This window comes from Ruditapes philippinarum, unplaced genomic scaffold, assembly GCF_026571515.1.
Source record: "Ruditapes philippinarum isolate M1 unplaced genomic scaffold, ASM2657151v2 ctg5626_1_1_1_1, whole genome shotgun sequence".
NCBI lineage: Eukaryota > Metazoa > Mollusca > Bivalvia > Venerida > Veneridae > Ruditapes > Ruditapes philippinarum.
In genome coordinates, this window is record NW_026856478.1 from 5755 (window position 1) to 27254 (window position 21500).

General features: G+C 33.3%; 2 protein-coding genes across 2 annotated transcripts; one reads left to right on the plus strand and one right to left on the minus strand.

The window, feature by feature from the left end:
- Positions 1-366: 366 nt before the first annotated feature.
- Positions 367-11128, plus strand: LOC132746686 (beta-hexosaminidase subunit beta-like; the record flags this gene model as incomplete). The annotated part of the gene is given in 12 exon segments (XM_060735905.1): positions 367-482; positions 907-1017; positions 1850-1951; positions 2884-3001; positions 3701-3718; positions 3721-3874; positions 5434-5520; positions 5818-5890; positions 6656-6827; positions 9358-9448; positions 9816-9920; positions 10426-11128. Coding segments are annotated over 12 exon segments (1214 nt in total), but the record flags the coding sequence as incomplete, so codon positions are not given.
- A 1904-nt stretch (positions 11129-13032) lies between these two features.
- LOC132746689 (small ribosomal subunit protein eS17-like) lies at positions 13033-16356 on the minus strand (the record flags this gene model as incomplete). The annotated part of the gene is made up of 4 exons (XM_060735909.1): positions 13033-13185; positions 14816-14884; positions 15155-15260; positions 16184-16356. Coding segments are annotated over 4 exons (450 nt in total), but the record flags the coding sequence as incomplete, so codon positions are not given.
- Positions 16357-21500: the final 5144 nt, after the last annotated feature.

Below are 21500 nucleotides of genomic sequence, written 5' to 3' on the forward strand. Positions count from 1 at the left end.
GCAATCCTCTTAAACCGGATGGCAGATTTTGCTTAAACTTACAGGGATTAACAACCTTAATGTGTAGATGGTAGTAAAGAAGGAATTTTTGGCTGCAACCAAATAATTTAACAGAATTGTTTGGCCCTTTGTTGATTTTTAGTTTTCAACTTGTGGCACATGTAGTCCAAAAAATATTTGACCTAGAGTCATAAGATTGACAGAACAGTGGTGTGTGGGGGCATCTGTGTCCTATGGACACATTTCTAGTTTATGATTATTTTAGTATTATCAAGCATTGAGAATAGTTGAGCTTGCTGTCTCATTGACAGTTCTTGTTTACTCATTGAATTAAAATTTTATTGCACAATAATTTATATTTTTTAGATACTTTGGAAATAAAAGCAACAGGAGATGCAACTTTGAAGGCAACAGAGGTTTGGGGTGCTCTAAGAGGATTGGAAACATTTAGCCAGCTGATCCATGAAGACAGTCTTGGATCTGTAAACAAATTTTTGTCTCTTTTATTTTATCTACATCAGTACATGTTTATTAAAGTGAAAAATTTTGTGCTTCGAATGAATGCTGAATTTTGCATAGAAATATATTTCACCATAACATTCCTACCAGAGCAAAAGTTATGATAAAAATATTAGTTGAATTAAAGCTTTTTGTTTTTTTTTAGTTGAATTAAAGTTATAATTTTCAAGCAAGTTTGTATCTTTAGAAGTCGATTGCAAATGAAGTTCATTAACCTTTTTGAGCAAAGTGATCAGAAAAAAGAAAAGAAGATAAAAAAAGATTTATAAAATATAAAATTTTAATTAAAAAAGCAGTAAAAACTTTCAAATTTACATTACATGTATCACTGTCTTTTTTATTTTTGTAAGTTTATCATATAAGATCATGAGGTGCATTGTTTTGCAGTTTGTGATAAATGTAACCAGTATAACAGATGCCCCAAGGTTTCAACATAGAGGACTTCTTCTTGATACATCAAGACATTATCTCTCCGTCAATATTCTGAAGACAAACTTGGTACGATTACACCCTTTTATTTTTATTACAGCAAATTTTAACTTGAATTACATTATGAGTTATTGAAAACTCATTCAGCAGAGAGTTAGTAACTTTAAAAAAAATTTTTTTTACAAAAATGGCGATAGATTTCTCAGTTCTGTATTGTATAGTTGTATATGAACAACTGATATTTCTTGGAGACTGACCAAACTGTCTACTGTCCCCAGCTCAATTTCAATTAATTTAAATTGCTGAAACTCTTTTGACAAGTCTAATAGGACATGTTGGTTAAAGATTTTTATTTTGAGGGAACTCCACTGAGGTCCAAAAGCCTAAAAACATAAAATTTAAATTTCTTAAATACATTAGCTTGTGCACTTAAAACTGATAGATATGCAAAAGATATTGGTTTAAACATATTTTTTAAGCTTGATTGCAAAACAAGGTCTTGCAACTTTTATTTATCACTTTCGAGTCCGCTTCCTGGAACCAACCAGTACTGGTGTTGTATGAAGAAACATGGTCATGACCCAATTAGATGTTCCCTTGGTTGAGAAGCAGACACCTTAAACACTAGGCCAACACTCGTTAACCACAAGGCCACCACAAAAGATATTAAGATATATATTCAGAAATAAATTATATTTTTGTGCTATTCTTAGTCCAATTTAAGTAGTTGTTGGTAAGGTATCGCAATTTGATTAATTATTCTGGAGCAACAAAGTGAGCAAACAGTCTGAAAATTTGCACGTGAGTTATTGTTCTGTAATTTGTAAAAAAAAACTCAGTGGAGTCCCTTTCAAAGTTATCTACTAGTATGTTTAGTATTGTTTTGTTTTAACAATTTCAGGATATCATGTCACAGAACAAGTTTAATGTGTTCCACTGGCATATTGTTGATGACCAGGCATTTCCATATGAGAGTTATACCTTCCCAGAAATGAGTGTTTTGGTAAAATCTTTGTACCTTAAAACCTTAAATTTTTGTTAGCTGCACAATTTTAGAAGTTTCACATATAGCACACAGTATGACAATTAGATGGCATAAGGTGGTCCCGTGTAAGGAAGATGATTCAGAATACATTGCTGCTCTTTATACTGTTATAAAAACTCAGTGGATAGGTTATCAAGTCTGATTAAAATCAGCTCCTAATTAATGTTATGCATTAGGATCTGATGTGCACCAATAGGAGGTCACCTTCTCAAAAATGGTGGCAATCAGATCTACATGCAAGAAAGTAGATCTGAACTTTAGTTAGATTGATAAGTTATGGAGCTAGCTGATAGAAGGCCAATGTTAAATTAAATAAATGATATAAATATTAATCTACTTTATTACATGTACTAGTTAATTATTGATTATTATCAATGTGATACAATGACATAAGTTATTTGATTTCATTGATATTTACATCATGATTGAATTGTATATTTAATACATGTAAGATGTGATGGGGATGCCCCCAACCCCTTCAAACCTATTAAAATTAACAAGGTAACTCAGTTGGGGCCTCAAAAAAAAAAGGTTTGGATCTAGATGTTAGAAGGTCATTGTTTATGCCTGAACTGATAACTAAAATGAACGGCGGGTTATCTGAGGCCATCTTCCGCCAATTATTCTTACAATAGCCTCATATCACATTAAGAGTAAAGATTTGTCATAAAATCTATCCTATAAAGAGTGTTTATGTAAAAATGTGTGTTAAATTTTCTAGCATTTGACATATTTACATTGTTTTTATGGAAAGAATTAGAGTTTTATCGTCATTTACATAGCTATTCCAGATCTAATGCTCAAATATAAAGTATGGTGTAGATTCCTAATGATTTATGGATGGTTTAGATGTTAATCATTTCTCATTTGACAGGTATTTTATTTTGTAGGGCGCATACAATGCTTTCAGAGAAGTATACACACAGCAAGATGTTAAAGGAATCATAGAGTATGCCAGACTTCGAGGTATTAGAGTGATCCCAGAGTTTGATACACCAGGTAAAACAAGTGCTGTCTGTTCTATTCGTCAAATTCGGGAAATTTAATTGTATAGATTACATTACTTTCTTGCCTCTCTTTCAGAGTCCAGTTACGTTAGGGTATCACCTTCTCTTACTGGATCTTTAACGTTACAAAATAATTTTAAGTAAAAATATTTTGGAAATTTGAAATTTTACTTTACACCCGGAAGAAAGTCAATTTTTTAAAAAAAAGGGAACATAAAAATTCTAGGGTGCATACTTCAATTTCGCCCCCCGTTTGCTCAAAAAAGTAGGTTCTTTGGATGTATTTGGGGGAAATTTGGGGTCATTCCCGGGGGGGGGCAGTTCACTTTTTTTGGGGGATTGATCAAAGAAAAAACCCTTTCTAAAAATCCTTAACAGAACCCCTCCCCTGGCATGTACAGAAATTATAAGTTTCTTTAAAATGGGGAATTTTGTAATGGGGAAAAAGGGTTGACAAAATATTTACATTTCCCAAAGCTTACCCATTGAGGGTTAACCAGGGGGATCTAAAGCTCCCCCTGAAATTCAATGGGGGTCCCGTTGTGATTCCCCGGGGGGTAAAAATATTTTATGCTAGTAGCAATGTTGCATATCATTCTTGTTAGATATAATTCTTTAGATCATGTTAATGATTCATATTCAATGTAAATAGCCTGTGTGCTTTATATTAGGTCACTCATGTCATGGGTAAGCTATAAAGATTTACTGACAAGATGTTACAGAGTGGCAACCTTCTGGGAGCTGTTGGCCCCTATGATCCTACCCTAAATTCTACATATACCTTATTATACAGATCATATCTTCCAAGAGATAGCCCTGTTTTCCCTGATCAATATGTACATCTAGGGGGAGATGAAGTCTCTTTTACATGTTGGTATGATATCATTTTCCTACTTCAAGTTTAGATAGAAAAATCATGATCAAATATGTACATATATGGTTGTTATAGAAACAGATATATGGAGAATCCTGGGCAAGAAGTTAACACAATCATCTGCCGTGCAACCCAGGGTTTGTTCGTTTGTGTCCTACTTATTTCTCAACCATTTTTAGCTCGACTATTCGATAAGAATAAGTAGAGCTATTGCAGTCACCCGAGCGTCGGCGTCGGCGTAACCACTTATGTTAAAGTTTTTGTAATAGTTCAAATATTTTCAAAGTCCATAGACATATGGCTTTGAAACTTTGCACACTTGTTCACCATCATGACCCCAACCTGTAAACAGGAGGAGGTAACTCTATCAAGCATTTTGACAGAATTATGCCCCTTTTTCGACTTAGAATTTACGTTAAAGTTTTTGTAATAGTTCAAATATTTTCAAAGTCCATTGACATATGGCTTTGAAACTTTGCACACTTGTTCACCATCATGACCCAACCTGTAAACAGGAGGAGGTAACTCTATCAAGCATTTTGACAGAATTATGCCCCTTTTTCGACTTAGAATTTACGTTAAAGTTTTTGTAATAGTTCAAAATATTTTCAAAGTCCATTGACATATGGCTTTGAAACTTTGCACACTTGTTCACCATCATGACCCCAACCTGTAAACAGGAGGAGGTAACTCTATCAAGCATTTTGACAGAATTATGCCCTTTTTCGACTTAGAATTTACGTTAAAGTTTTTTGTAATAGTTCAAAATATTTTCAAAAGTCCATTGACATATGGCTTTGAAACTTTGCACACTTGTTCACGCATCATGACCCCAACCTGTAAACAGGAGGAGGTAACTCTATCAAGCATTTTGACAGAATTATGCCCCTTTTTCGACTTAGAATTTACGTTAAAGTTTTGTAATACTTCAAATATTTTCAAAGTCCATTGACATATGGCTTTGAAACTTTGCACACTTGTTCACCATCATGACCCCAACCTGTAAACAGGAGGAGGTAACTCTATCAAGCATTTTTTTTACTATCAAGCACTAAGAATAGTCGAGCGTTGCTGTCCTACCGACAGCGCTTGTTTCTTATATGATACTAGCTTTGGTTAGTTCTACTCAGGTGCCTGTTTATGACTGATATAATGCACAGAAGAGCACCTTAGCTCTTCCTCGATCCAGTAAAGCTGGAAAGTCGCCATTTGACCTATACTGTGTTGGTGGGACGTAAAACCCAACCCCCCCAAAAAGTTGCCGGAAGCTGATTTAATTCAAATGACAACAGTACTGTTTAACTTTACAAAGCTTATCAGACAGTGATATATTCCATTTGAGGGACTTTGTTTGATAATTTAGTTAGAGTAAATATATTTAAACTAAACAAATTTATGAAAAACTTTTTTAGGTTTACTATGATGCAATTTGTTTCAGTGATACAAAAAATTAGAAATAAGTTATAGCGGAAAAGTTACCATATGATTTACGTAGAGATGTTCTTACTGACTTCTATATCAAACAAATTTTACAAAGTTTCAACATTTTTGTCAATTAGGGAGAGTAACCCAGATATTCAGACATTTATGGCCAATATGGGATATGGTAAGGATTATTCCAAGCTTGAGGAATACTACATGCAGAAGTAAGTCTCCTAGTCTCTGTTCAGTTTAAACTGCTTAGTAAAGTCAGTATAAAGCATGCTAGATTTTATAACAATTTAAAGGCAATATTCTACAGTAATATACTATAAGTTAAGACTTTCGTTCAATGTTAAATTAATGTAACATTATGCCAATCCAAGAGTATGTGGGTAAAAATCGAAATTACTCACCATTTTGCTGTACATGTATTTGTGTTCGAATAAGATTTTGCATTTTTAAAATCCATGATTTCATTAATCATAAATTAAAACTTTCATACTATTTTTTGTTTGTTTAAGATTGCTCAACATTGTGAATGGATTGAAGAAATCCTACATCATCTGGCAAGAGGTTATTGACAATGGAGCAAAGGTTTGTGTTCAGTCTTTTTTGTTTTAGATTTTGGACAGGAATACAGAAATTATATCCTTATACCTGTATATAATAGCTTTATTGTTTCATATCTGAAATATGTATATGATTTATGAATGATAGCAAAATATGATATTTTTTCTGGCCAAGTTGTGTAAATTGTTAGTGAACTTTTTTGGTGACAAGTCATCTCTGTCTAAATCATTTGGTAGATTTTGATCAAACTTCAATTGAATGATTTCTTAGATGATCCTCTATATAAATAATATTAATTGATACATAAGTAGATCACAGGACCTAGAAATAGACTAAAAATTGAAGCCTGTAAGAATATTTTTGTCAGAAACTATATCTAGAGATTAGATATTTGGCATGAGTTCTGCAAAATCCATTATTATTCATGGACAAGTCAGTCCACAAAATTTAAGATCCGACGAAATTTCATTTTGTCTGCTATAAGGATGTTTTGCATCACATTATATGTTTTTACATTTTACCTTTTTGAAAAATAACAGTCCCTACAAAAATGTTCTTTGTGACAAAACCACAAAATTTTATGTCCACAAAATTAAGTGAATTTATAGTACTTAAATGCATCTGAGTATTTTTTTAACAAAATTGATGCTCAGGTACTTGGTAGAAAAATATCACTTCATTATTTATTATTAAGTGATTTCTTGTTGCGATCCCTTATTGCAACCATTTTTTATCAGGTTATTTAATTATAAAAAATCTTTATAACTGGTTATATAATTTTATGTACAGGTAGCTCCAGATACTGTAATTGAAGTGTGGAAGGGAGGTTATCAGAAGGAAATGAGTAAAGTTACTGCCCTTGGTTATAAAACAATTTTATCTTCACCATGGTATGTCAACTATATATCTTATGGCAGTGATTGGACAAAGTACTATACTGCAGAACCACTTGATTTTAATGGTAAGAATGTTAAATATTTCCCCCTATTTTACCTTTCTTTTATTAAACCCCTAGGTTGCCCCTGATACTGTTGTGGAAGTTTGGAAGCCAGGTTATTTGAAAGAAATGAGCAAAGTTACCTCCCTTGGTTATAAAACATTGTTAGCTGCCCCTTGGTACCTAGATTATATATCAATTCAAGATTGGCCAAGGTACTACAATGCAGATCCTCAGAACTTTAATGGTAAGTCAAGTTTTCAAATTTTACTGTAACCATAGTGTATTATAGGTTAAAGTTTGTGCCTAGGTTAGACAAATAATTTGGGTTAAGCTTCTTACCTGCACAAACAGTGGTTTGTGATTTTATTCAGAAGAAACATATCACTGTTTCTCATTTTCTTGGGCTTCTCCTATGTTTGGGGCATGCATGTGCTTTAATCCGATGCATGAATTGACGCTTGTGGGTTTGCATCCAATTCTGATAAGATCTATATGTACTTTGCTCATTTATCTCCTTCAGTATTGCAAAAGCATTTAGTATTGATATCACTATTACATTGAAATTTCACTTCTATAAGTTTTATGTTAAACTCATTTTCAGGAGTTCTATATACATGTATAACACACATTTTTAGGTCAAAAGGTCAAGTGCATTGACCTTGTAGAGTTCTACCAAACACCCATTTGGGTAAAAAAAGTCAGGGTCACTGTAACCTCTTACAAGGAAAATAAATTTGAAAATGATTTAACTTTGGATAATAGAAGGTTATTAATACATTGTTTAGTACAATACTGAATTATATTTGATGAGTTCTTAGCTGTCAAACCTATATTGGACAAGTTCATTAGAATCCGTATTGTTCTCAACATGTATAATGACCTCTGTTTTTTCACACCACCATTTTTTGACATTCTGACAGACTTTGTTACTTCAAGCACAATAAGACATAGATTTAAATTTTTGGACAAACAAAGCAAGATTGTGTACAATATGCATTTGATATAGAAATTTTGGACTCTGATAAATGAAAAACAAGGCTAGACAGAGTACAATATGCATTTGATATAGATACGAGGGGTTATCCAAAAATATGTGGACTTTTTAAATATCTCTTGAACGTCAACCTGTATTGTAATGAAATTTTATCAGCATACATTTTAGAATATTATCAACACATTTTGAAAGGAAAAGTTAACTGCGTCAATAAATAATGATTTTATATTGCTTTTAAATATGCACATGCACGGCACCTGGCGCACTATAGAAAACCGCAGTAAGTCATCGTATATTTTTTGCTAAAAAACGAAAATTCAACTAGAAAACCCGCTAAACACCGCATATTTCTTCTATGACATTTTTGAAGTAATTCTTTAAAATCATGGACGTCCTTTCCGTTTATTTTTGTTGATATCGCTAGAAACTGAAGACGCCGATATTGTTTACAACGGAAAAATGACGGATACACAGTAATCATAAAATCGCCATCATAAAATTTTGTTGTAATTTGGAAATGACACCTGTAAAAACATTTTAAAAAATCAACAGAGAAAATAAAATGTCACGATAATAAGTGTTTAAGTGGCATAAGAGATTTAGTGTTGAACGGGAAAACGGACATTACTTTAAAAGGCAGTAACGGTCATTGACTGCGTAACGTTGAAGCAAAAGGTCTACGTTATTATGACGTTGACATCATTAAACTTTTTGGATAGCGCCGCTGTCGCCGTTAGTGTTTATGTAAAATTAAATATTGTTGTAATCTAAGAAGCTACTAACATGAATTGTTCTGTGTTAATTTGTTATTTATTCTTCTAAGAAGTGTAAGAATTTGAAATCAATATGTCAAATATATTTTACGCAACAAAGAAAGTCCACGAAATTTTTGGATAACCCCTCGTATGTTGCACTCTGAAAATAAAAACATGGCAATAATGGGTATGATATGCATTTTTAGACTCTGATTATATTTTATAATAATATCTTGAAAATTCACTATCACAAATTTAGCCATCATATTTAGGGTTGATGTTACAGTGTTCCGTTTGGACAATCATGATTTTTTATTTAGCCTGTACCAGCGATGCACGATGGTATGATGGTGAAAATGCGATGGTACGATGGTGAAAACACGATAGTACGATTATGAAAATGTGATGGCACAATGTTGAAAGTGTGGTGGCATGATGGTTAAAACAGGATGGCACGTTGCTGAAAACGTGATGATAGGATGGTGAAACGCAATATAACATCGAGTTTTCACCATCATACCATCGTGATTTCACCATTGTGTTTTCATCATCATACCGTGATGTTTTCATCATCGTGTAATCGCGTCTTCATCATCATACCATCGTGCATTGCGGTTAAAGACAAAATAAAAATCACCGTTGTCCAAACGGAACACCGTATGATGTGCCTAACAGTCATAATAACCATAACATTCTTGAATTTAATTCTTGAAGTCATTGCCCTTAAGAAACAGACGAGTGTAATCATGTGCAGCATGCAATGCTCTTAAAACTTTATTTGTGATGTTTTTATTTGTTTCAGGTACTCAAACACAGAAAGATTTAGTGATGGGAGGGGAAGCATGTATATGGGGAGAGTTTGTAGACGATACCAATCTACTACCAAGACTTTGGTAAATGTTTAAAATACATAATTGTCAACCTAAATAACATAATTACAGATTAAGTACAAAATAAATCATTGGTAATTGGCATCAGTATTTATCTTAATAATTTACATTAACTGCTTGTTGATTTTAGAGTATATAAAGAAAGCCAACCTGCTCTTCAATGTATATGTAACCTGGCCAAACTCTACTTTTTTTAAACTGCTTATATGTTAATATAAATTATTGAAATTATAAGTTTACAATTCGAGTTTAAAAAGACACAAGACGTGAACAAAATCAGCTCTTAAATGGTAATAATACAAACTTTCAAGAACTATTTTTCCATTTTGTTATTTCAATAACTGTCTTATCGAATATTTTCTTTTAAAAGGCCTCGAGCATCTGCCGTTGCTGAAAGGCTATGGAGTCCCGCAAGCTTTAATGACACTAATCTAGCCACACCTAGGATTGATGAACATAGATGTAGACTTGTGAGGTGAGCTGAAAAATTTACACACCATCTAAATGCATTGTAAATGTGATTAACTGTTACATTTCTAGATAAATCGATAGTATAGTTTCAGGTCATATAGAAAATATAGGAATCACTTACATGTAGACCAGTCCAAACCAGTACTCATTCATGTAATTATTGGCAAGCTGCTTTTTTGTATGTAATGAAGGGACTCAGGTTTGCTCAGAAAGCAAAGTTTCTTAACTCTTTTAATTGAATTTTGACAAAGTTATTCATGTTCTTGATAATTTTGTGATATGTGTAATATATAATCTAGAGCAGTTGAGCAATCTGCATCTGTGATAACTCCTGTTTTCTGTCAGGTTTTAGGTCCAAGTCATTCTGCTTTTTTAAGAACAGTCAAGCTTCAACTTATTGAGCTGACAGAGCTACACATCTTCATACACTTTTAACCTCTAAAAAGAAAAGATTATTTTGATAACATTGATGGTCCAAAAATTCACTCGTTTTAATTGTTTCGTTTCAGACGAGGTTACCCAGCTGAGCCATTAAATGGTCCAAGCTACTGTCATCATGAATATGTTCTTCATTAATAGTGAAACTATATCATACTACATGAATCATTCCATCTACATGTTGATAATCAGATGTCAGTTTGCACAAGATTCTGCCACTAGTCTTACTTACATTGCTTTTGGGGTTTTTTTCCTAATTTTTTATAACACATGTACAATTAAACCACCAGTTGGTGTATTTTGTTTTATGTGATAAAAGGCTTTAATTTTTGTGACTTTTAATAGCATACTAAAATATTTGCATTGATGAAAACTGAAACTATATATGACATTCACTTGCATTGAAATAACTGGTATAGAAAAACCACAGTATTGTGTCTGCTCTTCCTCATCTGATGAACTTTTATTATCTTCCATTCATTACAGTATAACCTCAGCATGGCTACACCCTTTGGGGGGACAATGATATTGTTTGTTGCTGTGATTTGTTGCCCTTGGAAGGTTAAATTTATTGGACAGTCCTTATTTGAAAAAGTGATAAATTGCTCTGCATATGGCCATTTTGTAGAACTTGCACTGTATTATTTATATTATTGTGAAGAAAATCATGTATTTATTTATAAAAAATAATATTTAAATGTCTGGAGATGAATGGATTTTGTATACTTTTTCTTATCATTTTGTTACAATAAATATTTTTCTCGAGAAAACTTACTTTATTCTGATTTTTTTCTACATGACCAACTCTGCCAGGCCAAATCATGTAAGAAATATATATACAAGATTTAAAGGAGCAAGATATGCATCCATGATACCAAAGCAGACCTAGAAAGAAAGAGGTCACATTAGTTTTATGAAGCATTTGGGGGGGGGGGGGTTAACATGCATTACCTCCCTTGGCTGCTATATTTTGAGTCATTCCAACTATACCAAATGCTTGATATTAGATAAACTTTGTTCACAATCCTATTTTCTGTATGTACCCAGATAAAGACTTTATATATTGGTGCTGTAACAATATTTTTCTTCACATATAAAATAATTTGACAACCCACCTTACCAGAGGTGGCTGCAACTTTTGTCATTGGAGCCAAATATTGTAACAATTTGGAACTGTAATATTTGTTAAGGTAAGTAGGGTATAGAGAAAAGAAGATATTGAAACAGCACCTTGTCACAGTTGACTTCTTTTGCCCAAATATGAAATGTCCAAATAGTCACTAAGATCAGACTCCATGCATTACACAAAGGGGTCCGACACACTTGTGTTCATATATAGTGTAATTAACTTACACAAGCAATTTGACAAAAATATAGAGACAAATATTTTATATAGAGACTATATAAAATATTTGTCCCTATATTTTTATCAAATTGCTTGTGCAAGTTAATTACACTATATATGAACACACCCAAGTGTGTCGGACCCCTTTGGCATTACCAACCATCAACCGAAAATGCATGATGTATAGCTCTCTTGTATGAAAGAGACATTATATTCCCTTATTTGATCCAGGCCATATATGATGAGAAGTCCGATTATCCACAAAAAGGCCTTCAATCATCAAACAAGGTTTGCAGGTGTACATAGGTGCGGATTGAACCTAGCATGTTGCAAAATGCATATAATATATTGATGTATTATACCTTACATAAACATATGCTCCTTAACCTACCGTATACAAGAGTCAGATGGCCTTTAAATAGGATAATATTCACAATGTCAGTGTTCCACAAAAAAGTATTGCGATCTACTGAGCGGGCACTATTTTATCGGACTGCTGATATTATGGTGTATTATTAATTAACTTTTCAATATTAGGCGCGTATTCACTTCTAATGAAAGGCTTATATATGCAAAAAGTACAACTTTTATGAGAAAACTTGGCTATTACGAGATGGAGAATTTTCGGCTCTTATGAATCTTTTTTTCATTGAAAAAAAAAAGTTGCCATTTTGAATTGCTGCGATTGACATCAGTTAAAATAATAGATGACCATAACTATGATCCTAGATACAAAGAAACTAAAATGGTTCCTAAAAAAACTTTATATGAAAAATGAGTTTGAATTTTAAAAATAGCTTGCCTTTAACCGATTTTCACCCTACTACAGTACTACTAGTTTTGGCAGTAATCTAAAATTCTTATTCGAGAAATAACTCTGCATGTAATTTCAGTTTATGTATTGGTGTTCTATATTAAACTTAAAATTTAATTTAGTTATTGGCTATTTCCCCAGCCATTAGAGAATATCGTAAAATATTCACTGAAATTTCGCTGATTTTCAGTTTTTATTACTGGAAGATCTATCTACAATGTCACCATTGTAAGAATTAATCTGAAACAGGTTTATTTATTGTCTTGACATAGATGTATGCATAAGTCAACATAACTGAACAATCTGTATTTACCCATTTGTATAATGAAACTTTCTATTAGCTAACTGTCTGTATAGCAGAATCCCCCATCCAGTATCCCAAACCAGTAAGGGAAGTAACTCTTCCTTGACGTTAATCACATACTACAGATACTAGTCCAGACAAGCAGAATTCAATAATATATCATGTAGCACTACGGAGAGAAATTTACTAAATGCCATTCACAAAATACAGAGAAATCAATGTTTTTTTTTGTTTATTTTTTTTCTTCTCTGTACATAACAATTGAATTAGCGTGGCTGTCTTCCAAATCCAACCTGTTGATTACCGCCTTGTGCTCCCATCTGGGTGATTGGTGCTGTTACCTGCAGACCGGGAATGTTGGCAAAGTCCTGTGAAATACAGCACATCAAGTTAGCCACATTCATGGTTAATGATTCAAACCAATATCTGATTTTTAACAAATGTAAACACAGCCACCTTGTAATATTGATCAAGTCATAACAGTGACTCACTGATGTTGCAGAGATCTTGATGCAAGTCGCCTTTCACCAATTACTAATAATGCATATCATTTGATTTGTTCAGATTTTAAAGTTTACTTGATTAAGTTTAAATTTTTTTACATGTAAATATGAATTTCAACTGTCACAGTATAGTGAGTAAAGTAACTGTTATATTCAATATTTACAAAAATATGTACTAAGTCTTGAAAGTAAACTTTAAAATCTAAACAAAACAAAAAATATGCATTATTATCAGTATATAGTTATTTTCACAAATATTCCGTAGTGTGTTTGTATGTTCAGTAGGGGTCTTAATCCTAAACTGTATCTATTTCTCAAAAAAAAAATGGATAATCCTGAAATATTACATTGACCAATTTCATTTGTTCTTTTAAATCACTGACTGCCTTAACAAATCCACTTTAATGTATCAACACTGAACAAGAGAAAAATTATTTTAACATATCAGGTATTATCATAATGTCAATGTTTGTTTGTTTGTTTCATTTTACGCCTTTTTCCAACAGTATTTCAGTCATATAGGCGGGTAGTTACCTAACCATCGTTCCTGGAGAGTTACACCAGTACTAGACTACACTCCTCCGCGCTAAACTGCCAAAGCATCTCCCGGGGATCGAACCCACGCCAGAGAGGTAACTGGATTAGAAGTCATCTACTCTAACCCCTCCACCACGGAGGCAGTATATATAATGTCAATGAAGAAAGCATTATGTAAATCAGCATGCATCTGATTTTTAAACTAATTCCACATCAACAGATCAAGGCATTTATCCTATGTGACTCGAAGTGACTGGTAATTATCAAAATTGTTTAAATTTTTAATATGAATTATTTTACATGTCATAATTAGTACTGATTACAGATTAACATCTTTGGAATACTTTAAAATAGAGCATGCAATTCAGAGGTACAAAGCACTTTTGTTTTAGTGGGCTAATGTCCTACACTCAAAGGTATACTTATCAAGTTATACAACTAATTTCCCAATTTCACAAGTTTCCTTAATATAACCATTATGATGAGCATTACACAAGTCAAGGCTATTTAACCCAAAATTTGTAATAAATTGTGTCGGGGTGTGTTCTTTGCCATATAACACAGTGAGGCTTTTCCCTATTATACATTAAACTTAAAGTCAACTCAGCATCAAATTGTCATAGAAAATAAAGAACTTATGCTGGAGCTTCAAGTCTTACTGTGAAAAAGTAAGCTTTTTCTGATGTTCATCCGCCCATTGCTGTTAAGTATGGACCCCTGACATGTCACTGATGTTCTTTAATACTACCCTTAAATCATGATTTGCTTCTTTAAAATCAATAGTCTTATTCTTTTTCTTTCTTTTTTTTTGGGGGGGGGGGGTGTCAAAACCTTAGGCAGTAATCAATTGTCTGTAGAACTTTTCTCTTTATGAATATCTAAATGTGACTAGTTGTATAACTTCAGATGAGCTACTGATGCATCAAAACACCCACACAAGTAACATTTCATAACTTACCAGCAACTTCAACATTTCCTTTGTATCTGGGTCAACCTCGATAATGTCATTCACTTCAAGTTGGGAGATCTGAAGCCAAAGATAAATGAAATAAACTATTTCTTAAGGTGTCTTTATATACAAGAAATTTCAGAAAATAGAAGGGAAACCCATATTTATACCTTTTTGTTTTTCTAATAAAAAACAAACAAAGCTGGTAGCTTCTGTCAATATTCAATGACAAAGTTAAGGCCTTTTCAACATTGCATAGATACAAATTTATCTAAAGATCTAAAGATATTATTATAAAACTGAAAAAAGTGCTCCCTTATACATGGAGTACTAGTTCAAAGAATTTACCTCTGGAACGTAGTTGTCTCTGCGTTCTCTCTCTTCCTCCTGCAACTTAATGGAGATACCACGCACTGGGCCTCTCTGGATACGCTTCATCAAATGTGTAAGAAATCTGAAGTGGAAAAAAAAAACAGGTTTCAAAATTTCTCATAAAACTGCACAATAGACTTTCAGTAAATGTAAACTGTGTTCATAAGCAAGATGCAGATCCACAGTCCAATATAACTTATTCAGTAAAATAAATACAGCTAAAGTTTTAGTTTAGGTAGAGTTTAAATCCATAAATTCTGACACTTGGAGGCAGTTATTGCTTGTAGGTCAAGCACAGCCCAAGAATTGATCTGTCATTTTAATACAAATGGGACAATGGGATCCATCATAACCTAGGTTTTACCTTTAAAGGTTTAAGATGGTGAGGTGTAAGAATCAATGTTTATAATTTAAACTGCCAAAATTCTGGTAGCCTTTGCAAATAGGGTTGACCTTTAACTTAACTGTTGCACAACGTCAAAATAAAAGCTATGGAAGTTATGTATGGAAGCCAGTACTACAGGCAACACTGATACTAGATGTGATTTGGTTTTTAACTGTTAATTAAAAGAAAATGTCTTTCAGCTCTTCTAAAACTCATAAAAACTTTATTCTGTTACTTCTCTCAATTACAAATTCATTTAACTGCAGAACCATCTCTTACAGGCTATACTGGATTAGACCCCGGGGTCTAAACCAGGAGTATATATAAGGTTCATTTCGTTTTCTTTAGTGTATTACATACAAGTTTTACACCTGAAAAATACATAGGGGTCTAATTTAGGAGATTGCCCTCTTACATACCAGCTATTTTTTACAAATTTATACTGCCAACTATTTATTTTCATTCAGCGAACATGTTACAACATCGTATCGCTCCCAACAAATTCTTATTGGGCAACATCAATGTTTACATACCCTTAATTGGCCAAAATGATACATACATATTTATATTATGAATGCAGTAATTTTGGACATATGACATGTATGAAAAGTGATGTTTACCCAGCAACTCGGTTTCTGAGTTTTTTGCTTGGCAATATTGCAATATCCTCGCATACCCTCTTGTTAGTGTGGAAATCAAGTGTAAGCTTCGTGTAATACTTCTCAATAATTACACGGGCAGCTTTTTTCACGGTTTTCGTCCTGACACGAGCCTGAAAAAGAACGAACAAGGTTTAAAATTAATAAATAAGAAAAAAGTTGAAATGCAAAAATGGCCAATTAATAAGAAGGCAGAGATGATTTGATGCTGTCAATTACTAAATAAATATGGCATATTAATGCGGTTATATGTACGGTTCAGAAAGAAAACAAACATTCGTTAGGTCTACAAATAAAATTTGTCATATTATAAACTTGAATGTAAATTACACAAACAATTGTCCAGTCATGAAACACATTCACTGTGTCAACAAGGGCAAAAATATATAAATAGTTTTTATCTAAGGATTGGAGAATAAAATATCATGAAAATAAGCAGATGTTAGAAGATTTTTTATCATTTGTCAACTTGTTCGTGCCTACCATTTTGAACCGGAAGTTGAAAAGGATTTGAACCGGTGTTTATTCAGATTTGAAAAACTGTGAAATTTAGCAATAAGGGTATAACACTACTATTTTCCAATATATTTTCATTGTCAAATGATAAGTGTAAGCTACACATGTATATTATGTGTCTCTGGTGCAAGGTCTCGGGATCATCATCTGTTATATCTATGAAAGTAAACTTTCTAGTGATTGGAAAGTATTTTTCTTATTTCCGGGTATCTTGGAAAGCTTTAAAGTCATATCAGCAGGTATACTCGGTTCCTATGATATCAAGGGTTCTATGATATCAAGGTATTTAAATTTTCTGAAACTACCAGTAAAAGCAACACATGATGATGCTGATATTTGTAAAACTTGCTCACTAGATTCATTTCATCTGCCAATAAATTTAATTTGGTGAAGAATGAATATATTTGTGGCAAAAAAAACTATTTTATAAAACCTTCATATTTTACTACCATTTTCCTTAATGGTTTTTACACAGTCAATTAAAATATGTTTTAAATACATATACTGGCATATAGTCTGTTCATATAGTTTTAATCTTATAGCAAGTTAACTGTTGGAAGTTTTTCACAGCTTTACTTGAAAGTTTTGACCCATCTATCCTTCCATACTTGCTTTTTTGGGGATTACCTTGATACCGTTGTAACCTCCACTGAAATTATCCAAAATGGCAGACAAAAATGTCATTTTTATTGGTTCTTTTGAAATATTTTTTGACAAACAGTTCTGGAAAAGGTTCAATTATAAGATGGAAGAAAAATCTCATTCATTTATGATATTTATATTTAAATATTTTCCGATAAATGTTAAGTACCTTGATATCATAGAACCCCGGGCTACGCACAATCGGTAGGCCTATTGTAAATATTTGAGAAAAATTAGATATATTTAAAATTATAGATATTTTCCATCGTTTCTCATGCAGCACTTTCAACAAGTTACAGTACAATATTTTTTAACAATGCACGATGGTACTATGGTGAAAACGCGATGTCTCGATGGTATGATGGTGAAAACACGATGGTACGATGATGAAAACGCGATGGTACGATGATGAAATCGCGATGGCGCGATAGTACGATCATATCGCGTTTTCACCATCGTACCATCGCGATTTCACCATCGTACCATCGCGCCTTAGTTCGTGTTTCATCATCGTGCCATCGCGTTTTCACCATCGTACCATCGCGCTTTCACCATCGCACTATTGCGTTTTCACCATTGTGCCATCGCGTTTTCACCATCGTACCATCGCGCTTTCTCCATCATACCATTGCGTTTCATCATCGTGCCATCGCGCTTTCACCATCGTACCTTCGCGCTTTCACCATCGTACCATCGCGTTTTCACCATCCTACAATCGCGTTTTCACCATCGTACCATCGCGCTTTCTCCATCATACCACTGCGTTTCATCATCGTGCCATCGGTTTTCACCATCGTATCATCGCACCATCGCGCCTTAATTCGTGTTTTCATCATCGTGCCATCGCGTTTTCACCATCGTACCATCGCGCTTTCACCATCGCACTATTGCGTTTTCACCATTGTGCCATCGCGTTTTCACCATCGTACCATCGCGCTTTCTCCATCATACCATTGCGTTTCAGCATCGTGCCATCGCGCTTTCACCATCGTACCTTCGCGCTTTCACCATCGAGCCATCGCGTTTTCACCATCGTGCCATCGCGTTTTCACCATCGTACCATCGCGTTTTCACCATTGTGCCATCGCGTTTTCACCATCGTGCCTTCGTCTTCCGGTGGTCATGCGCAATGTTATATTTTTATCAACAATGTATGCCTTCTCGTTATTGAACCCTGCATCCTATGTGTGTATCTTTTAGATCTTAGTATTTGAAACACGAGATTAACAAAAGGCAGTCACTCAAAAAATTTAAAAAAAGTTGTCATCCTTGTGCACTGTACATATAAAGTTTAAAGTTGATATATTAAATAAAGCAAGAGAAAAATGCAAACATATATATTATATAGCATAAGTAAGCATATACTTATTAAAATAGTCGTTGAACTATATACAGTATCACGACATAAATGGAAAATATAATGTAAAGATAACAGGTTTTATTATATATAACTCAAATTAAACATCAAGTATTCTAAACTTGTTTTTATTATCTACCGTAACATAATCTGACAACTTACTGTATGTGTACTGATTATACTGACCGAAAGGCGATGGTTCGATATGGCCCGATGGTGAAAACGCGATGGCACGATGGTGAAAATGCGATGGCACGATGGTGAAAACGCGATTGAACGATAGTGAAAACACGATGGCGCGATGGTACGATGGTGAAATTTCACCATCGTACCATATCGCGTTTTCACCGTCGTACCATCGCGTTTTCACCATCGTACCATCGTGCATCGCGGTAACAGACTAAATTAAAAATCACGACTGTCCAAACGGAACACCGTAGATTACACATAAAGAGTAATATTATTGTTACTTTTGGTAGAATACAAAACAGTTGCCTCCCTTCAGTTATGACCCACAACTAATGGTGTCACTTACACCAGTCTTATAAATCAGTTAACATTCCATTTATCTCCTGTATTCACTGTTGTCATTTAAAGCCGCATGGCTCCAGATGAACCAAAATATTTCAAGAAAATTGAACTTACATTTTAAGAAAAAGTAAAAATATTCATAATTCAAGAATTAATTTACATGTTATATAATTAATGACTGAGTCATTGCTACATTTCTACTGCGATAATAAAGCAGTAAGGGCTTATTGCAAATATTCTGACATTTTTTGTAATTTTCGTAGATTTTAGGTGTGCACCTGCAATATAAAAATTGTTATTTTTGTTCAATATTTTACTTTAATAAATACCTTTTAAAATTTTCTTGAAAATAAGCATGAATCTGTGGCATGCTTCTTTAATTAATATGCTTTAGTTCCAATTACGACATTTCGATGCCTAGGTTAATTGTGTGGTGTGTTTATTTAGTCACGTACATCTTGTTCATTATTATTGTTATTGATTATCTAACTGAAAAGGACAGAATTTGTAAATAAAATTTATTCTTTTCTATTTTTCCCATATATTTACAGCTGATCCAAATATTGAACATGATCCTTTAATTGATACATATTTTTAGCTCGACTTTTCTATGAAAAGGGGAGCTATCCTACTCGCCCCGGCGTCGGCGTCGGCGTCGGCGTCGGCGTCACACCTTGGTTAAGTTTTTCGTACCACCCCACTTTATTTCAGAAGTATTACAAGTATGGCTTTGAAACTTACCATACTTGTTCACCATCATAACCTCCATCTACAGACAAGAGTACATAACTCTGTCAAGGTTTTTGACAGAATTATGGCCCTTTTTTGACTTAGAAAGTGTATTGAGCTTGGTTAAGTTTTTTGTACCACCTCACTTTATTTCAAAACCATTGGAGGTATTGCTTTGAAACTGACCATACTTGTTTACCATCACGACCTTCATCGACAGACAAGAGGACATAACTCTGTCAAGGTTTTTGACAGAATTATGCCCCTTTTTGACTTAGAAAATACATTGAATATGGGTAAAATCCACTTATTGCCTTAACCCTTTGAGATATTGCTTTGAAACTTTTAATGCTATTTCACATCATTACCCTCATCTGTACGCAAGAGAAGGTAGCTCTGTCAAGGATTTGTTTTAAAAATTAAGGCCTTTTATCGACTTAGAATCTTGGTTAAGTTTTTAGTACCAGTCCACTTTTTGACTGAACTGTTTGAGATATTAATTTGAAAGTTGGAATACTTGTTTACAATCATGATTCCCAAACATGTCCAGGAGAAGGTAATTCTGTCAAAGATTTTATTTGAATTATGGCCCTTAACTGTCAATGTTTTGTATTATAGGCAAGCACTAAAAAACTTAAAAAATCTAAAAAAATTCATTCCTATCCACTGAACCTGCAGTGTTCAAGGGTATCACACAATTCAGTAACATAATTCTTCACTAAATATCTTAATGCTCATGGCCATTGTTCACTTTAAAAATACAGAGATTCTTGTATTGCCTTTTACTGCAAAAACTTTTTTTATTGGCAAGCAATAAAAAAGTCGAGCGCGCTGTCTTACGGACAGCTCTTGTTTGATCTAATCTTACAATTTGTATCGTTTTTCGGTTTAAAATAAGTTTTTTTTATTCTTTTGAAATCAGCAATATGTTAAATGTATATTCTTTATTCGCACCATATCATTATTTATAGCCTATTCTATGTAATTGTAAGTTGCACCCAGCAAGGAAAATATTACAAAATCAGGATCATTTTGATCTTGATATTTTCTTTGTGAATACGTGGTCTGGGTGCTTTTCCGTTGATAGATTTTAACAAAAGATATGATATTTTTAAGTAAATGAAACTTTTTATTTCTAACAAAAATAGAAATACAATCTTTATTTTCTTCTTTTTATTCCATCTAAAATGTTGAATATGTTAAACAAAGGTTATTGTCTAGCTTGAAACAATGCACGCCATTTTTCATTCATATTTATTTTCGTACACACGCACATGCATGCACAATGCAATGAGCAGTGTACATGAAAGCAATACATGCTTTGAAAGGCGGACAGTTTCCCCCGGGTTAAGATCAAGCTTTCTGATTAATATATATCGTCAGCATAATATATCGTTTTATATTATGCAAATATTATGCAAATGTGACATATGGAGTGCAATAACAATTGCGAGCTTGTAAACAATTGTACGATTAAATCTACCTTCAGCTTTAATTTAATGT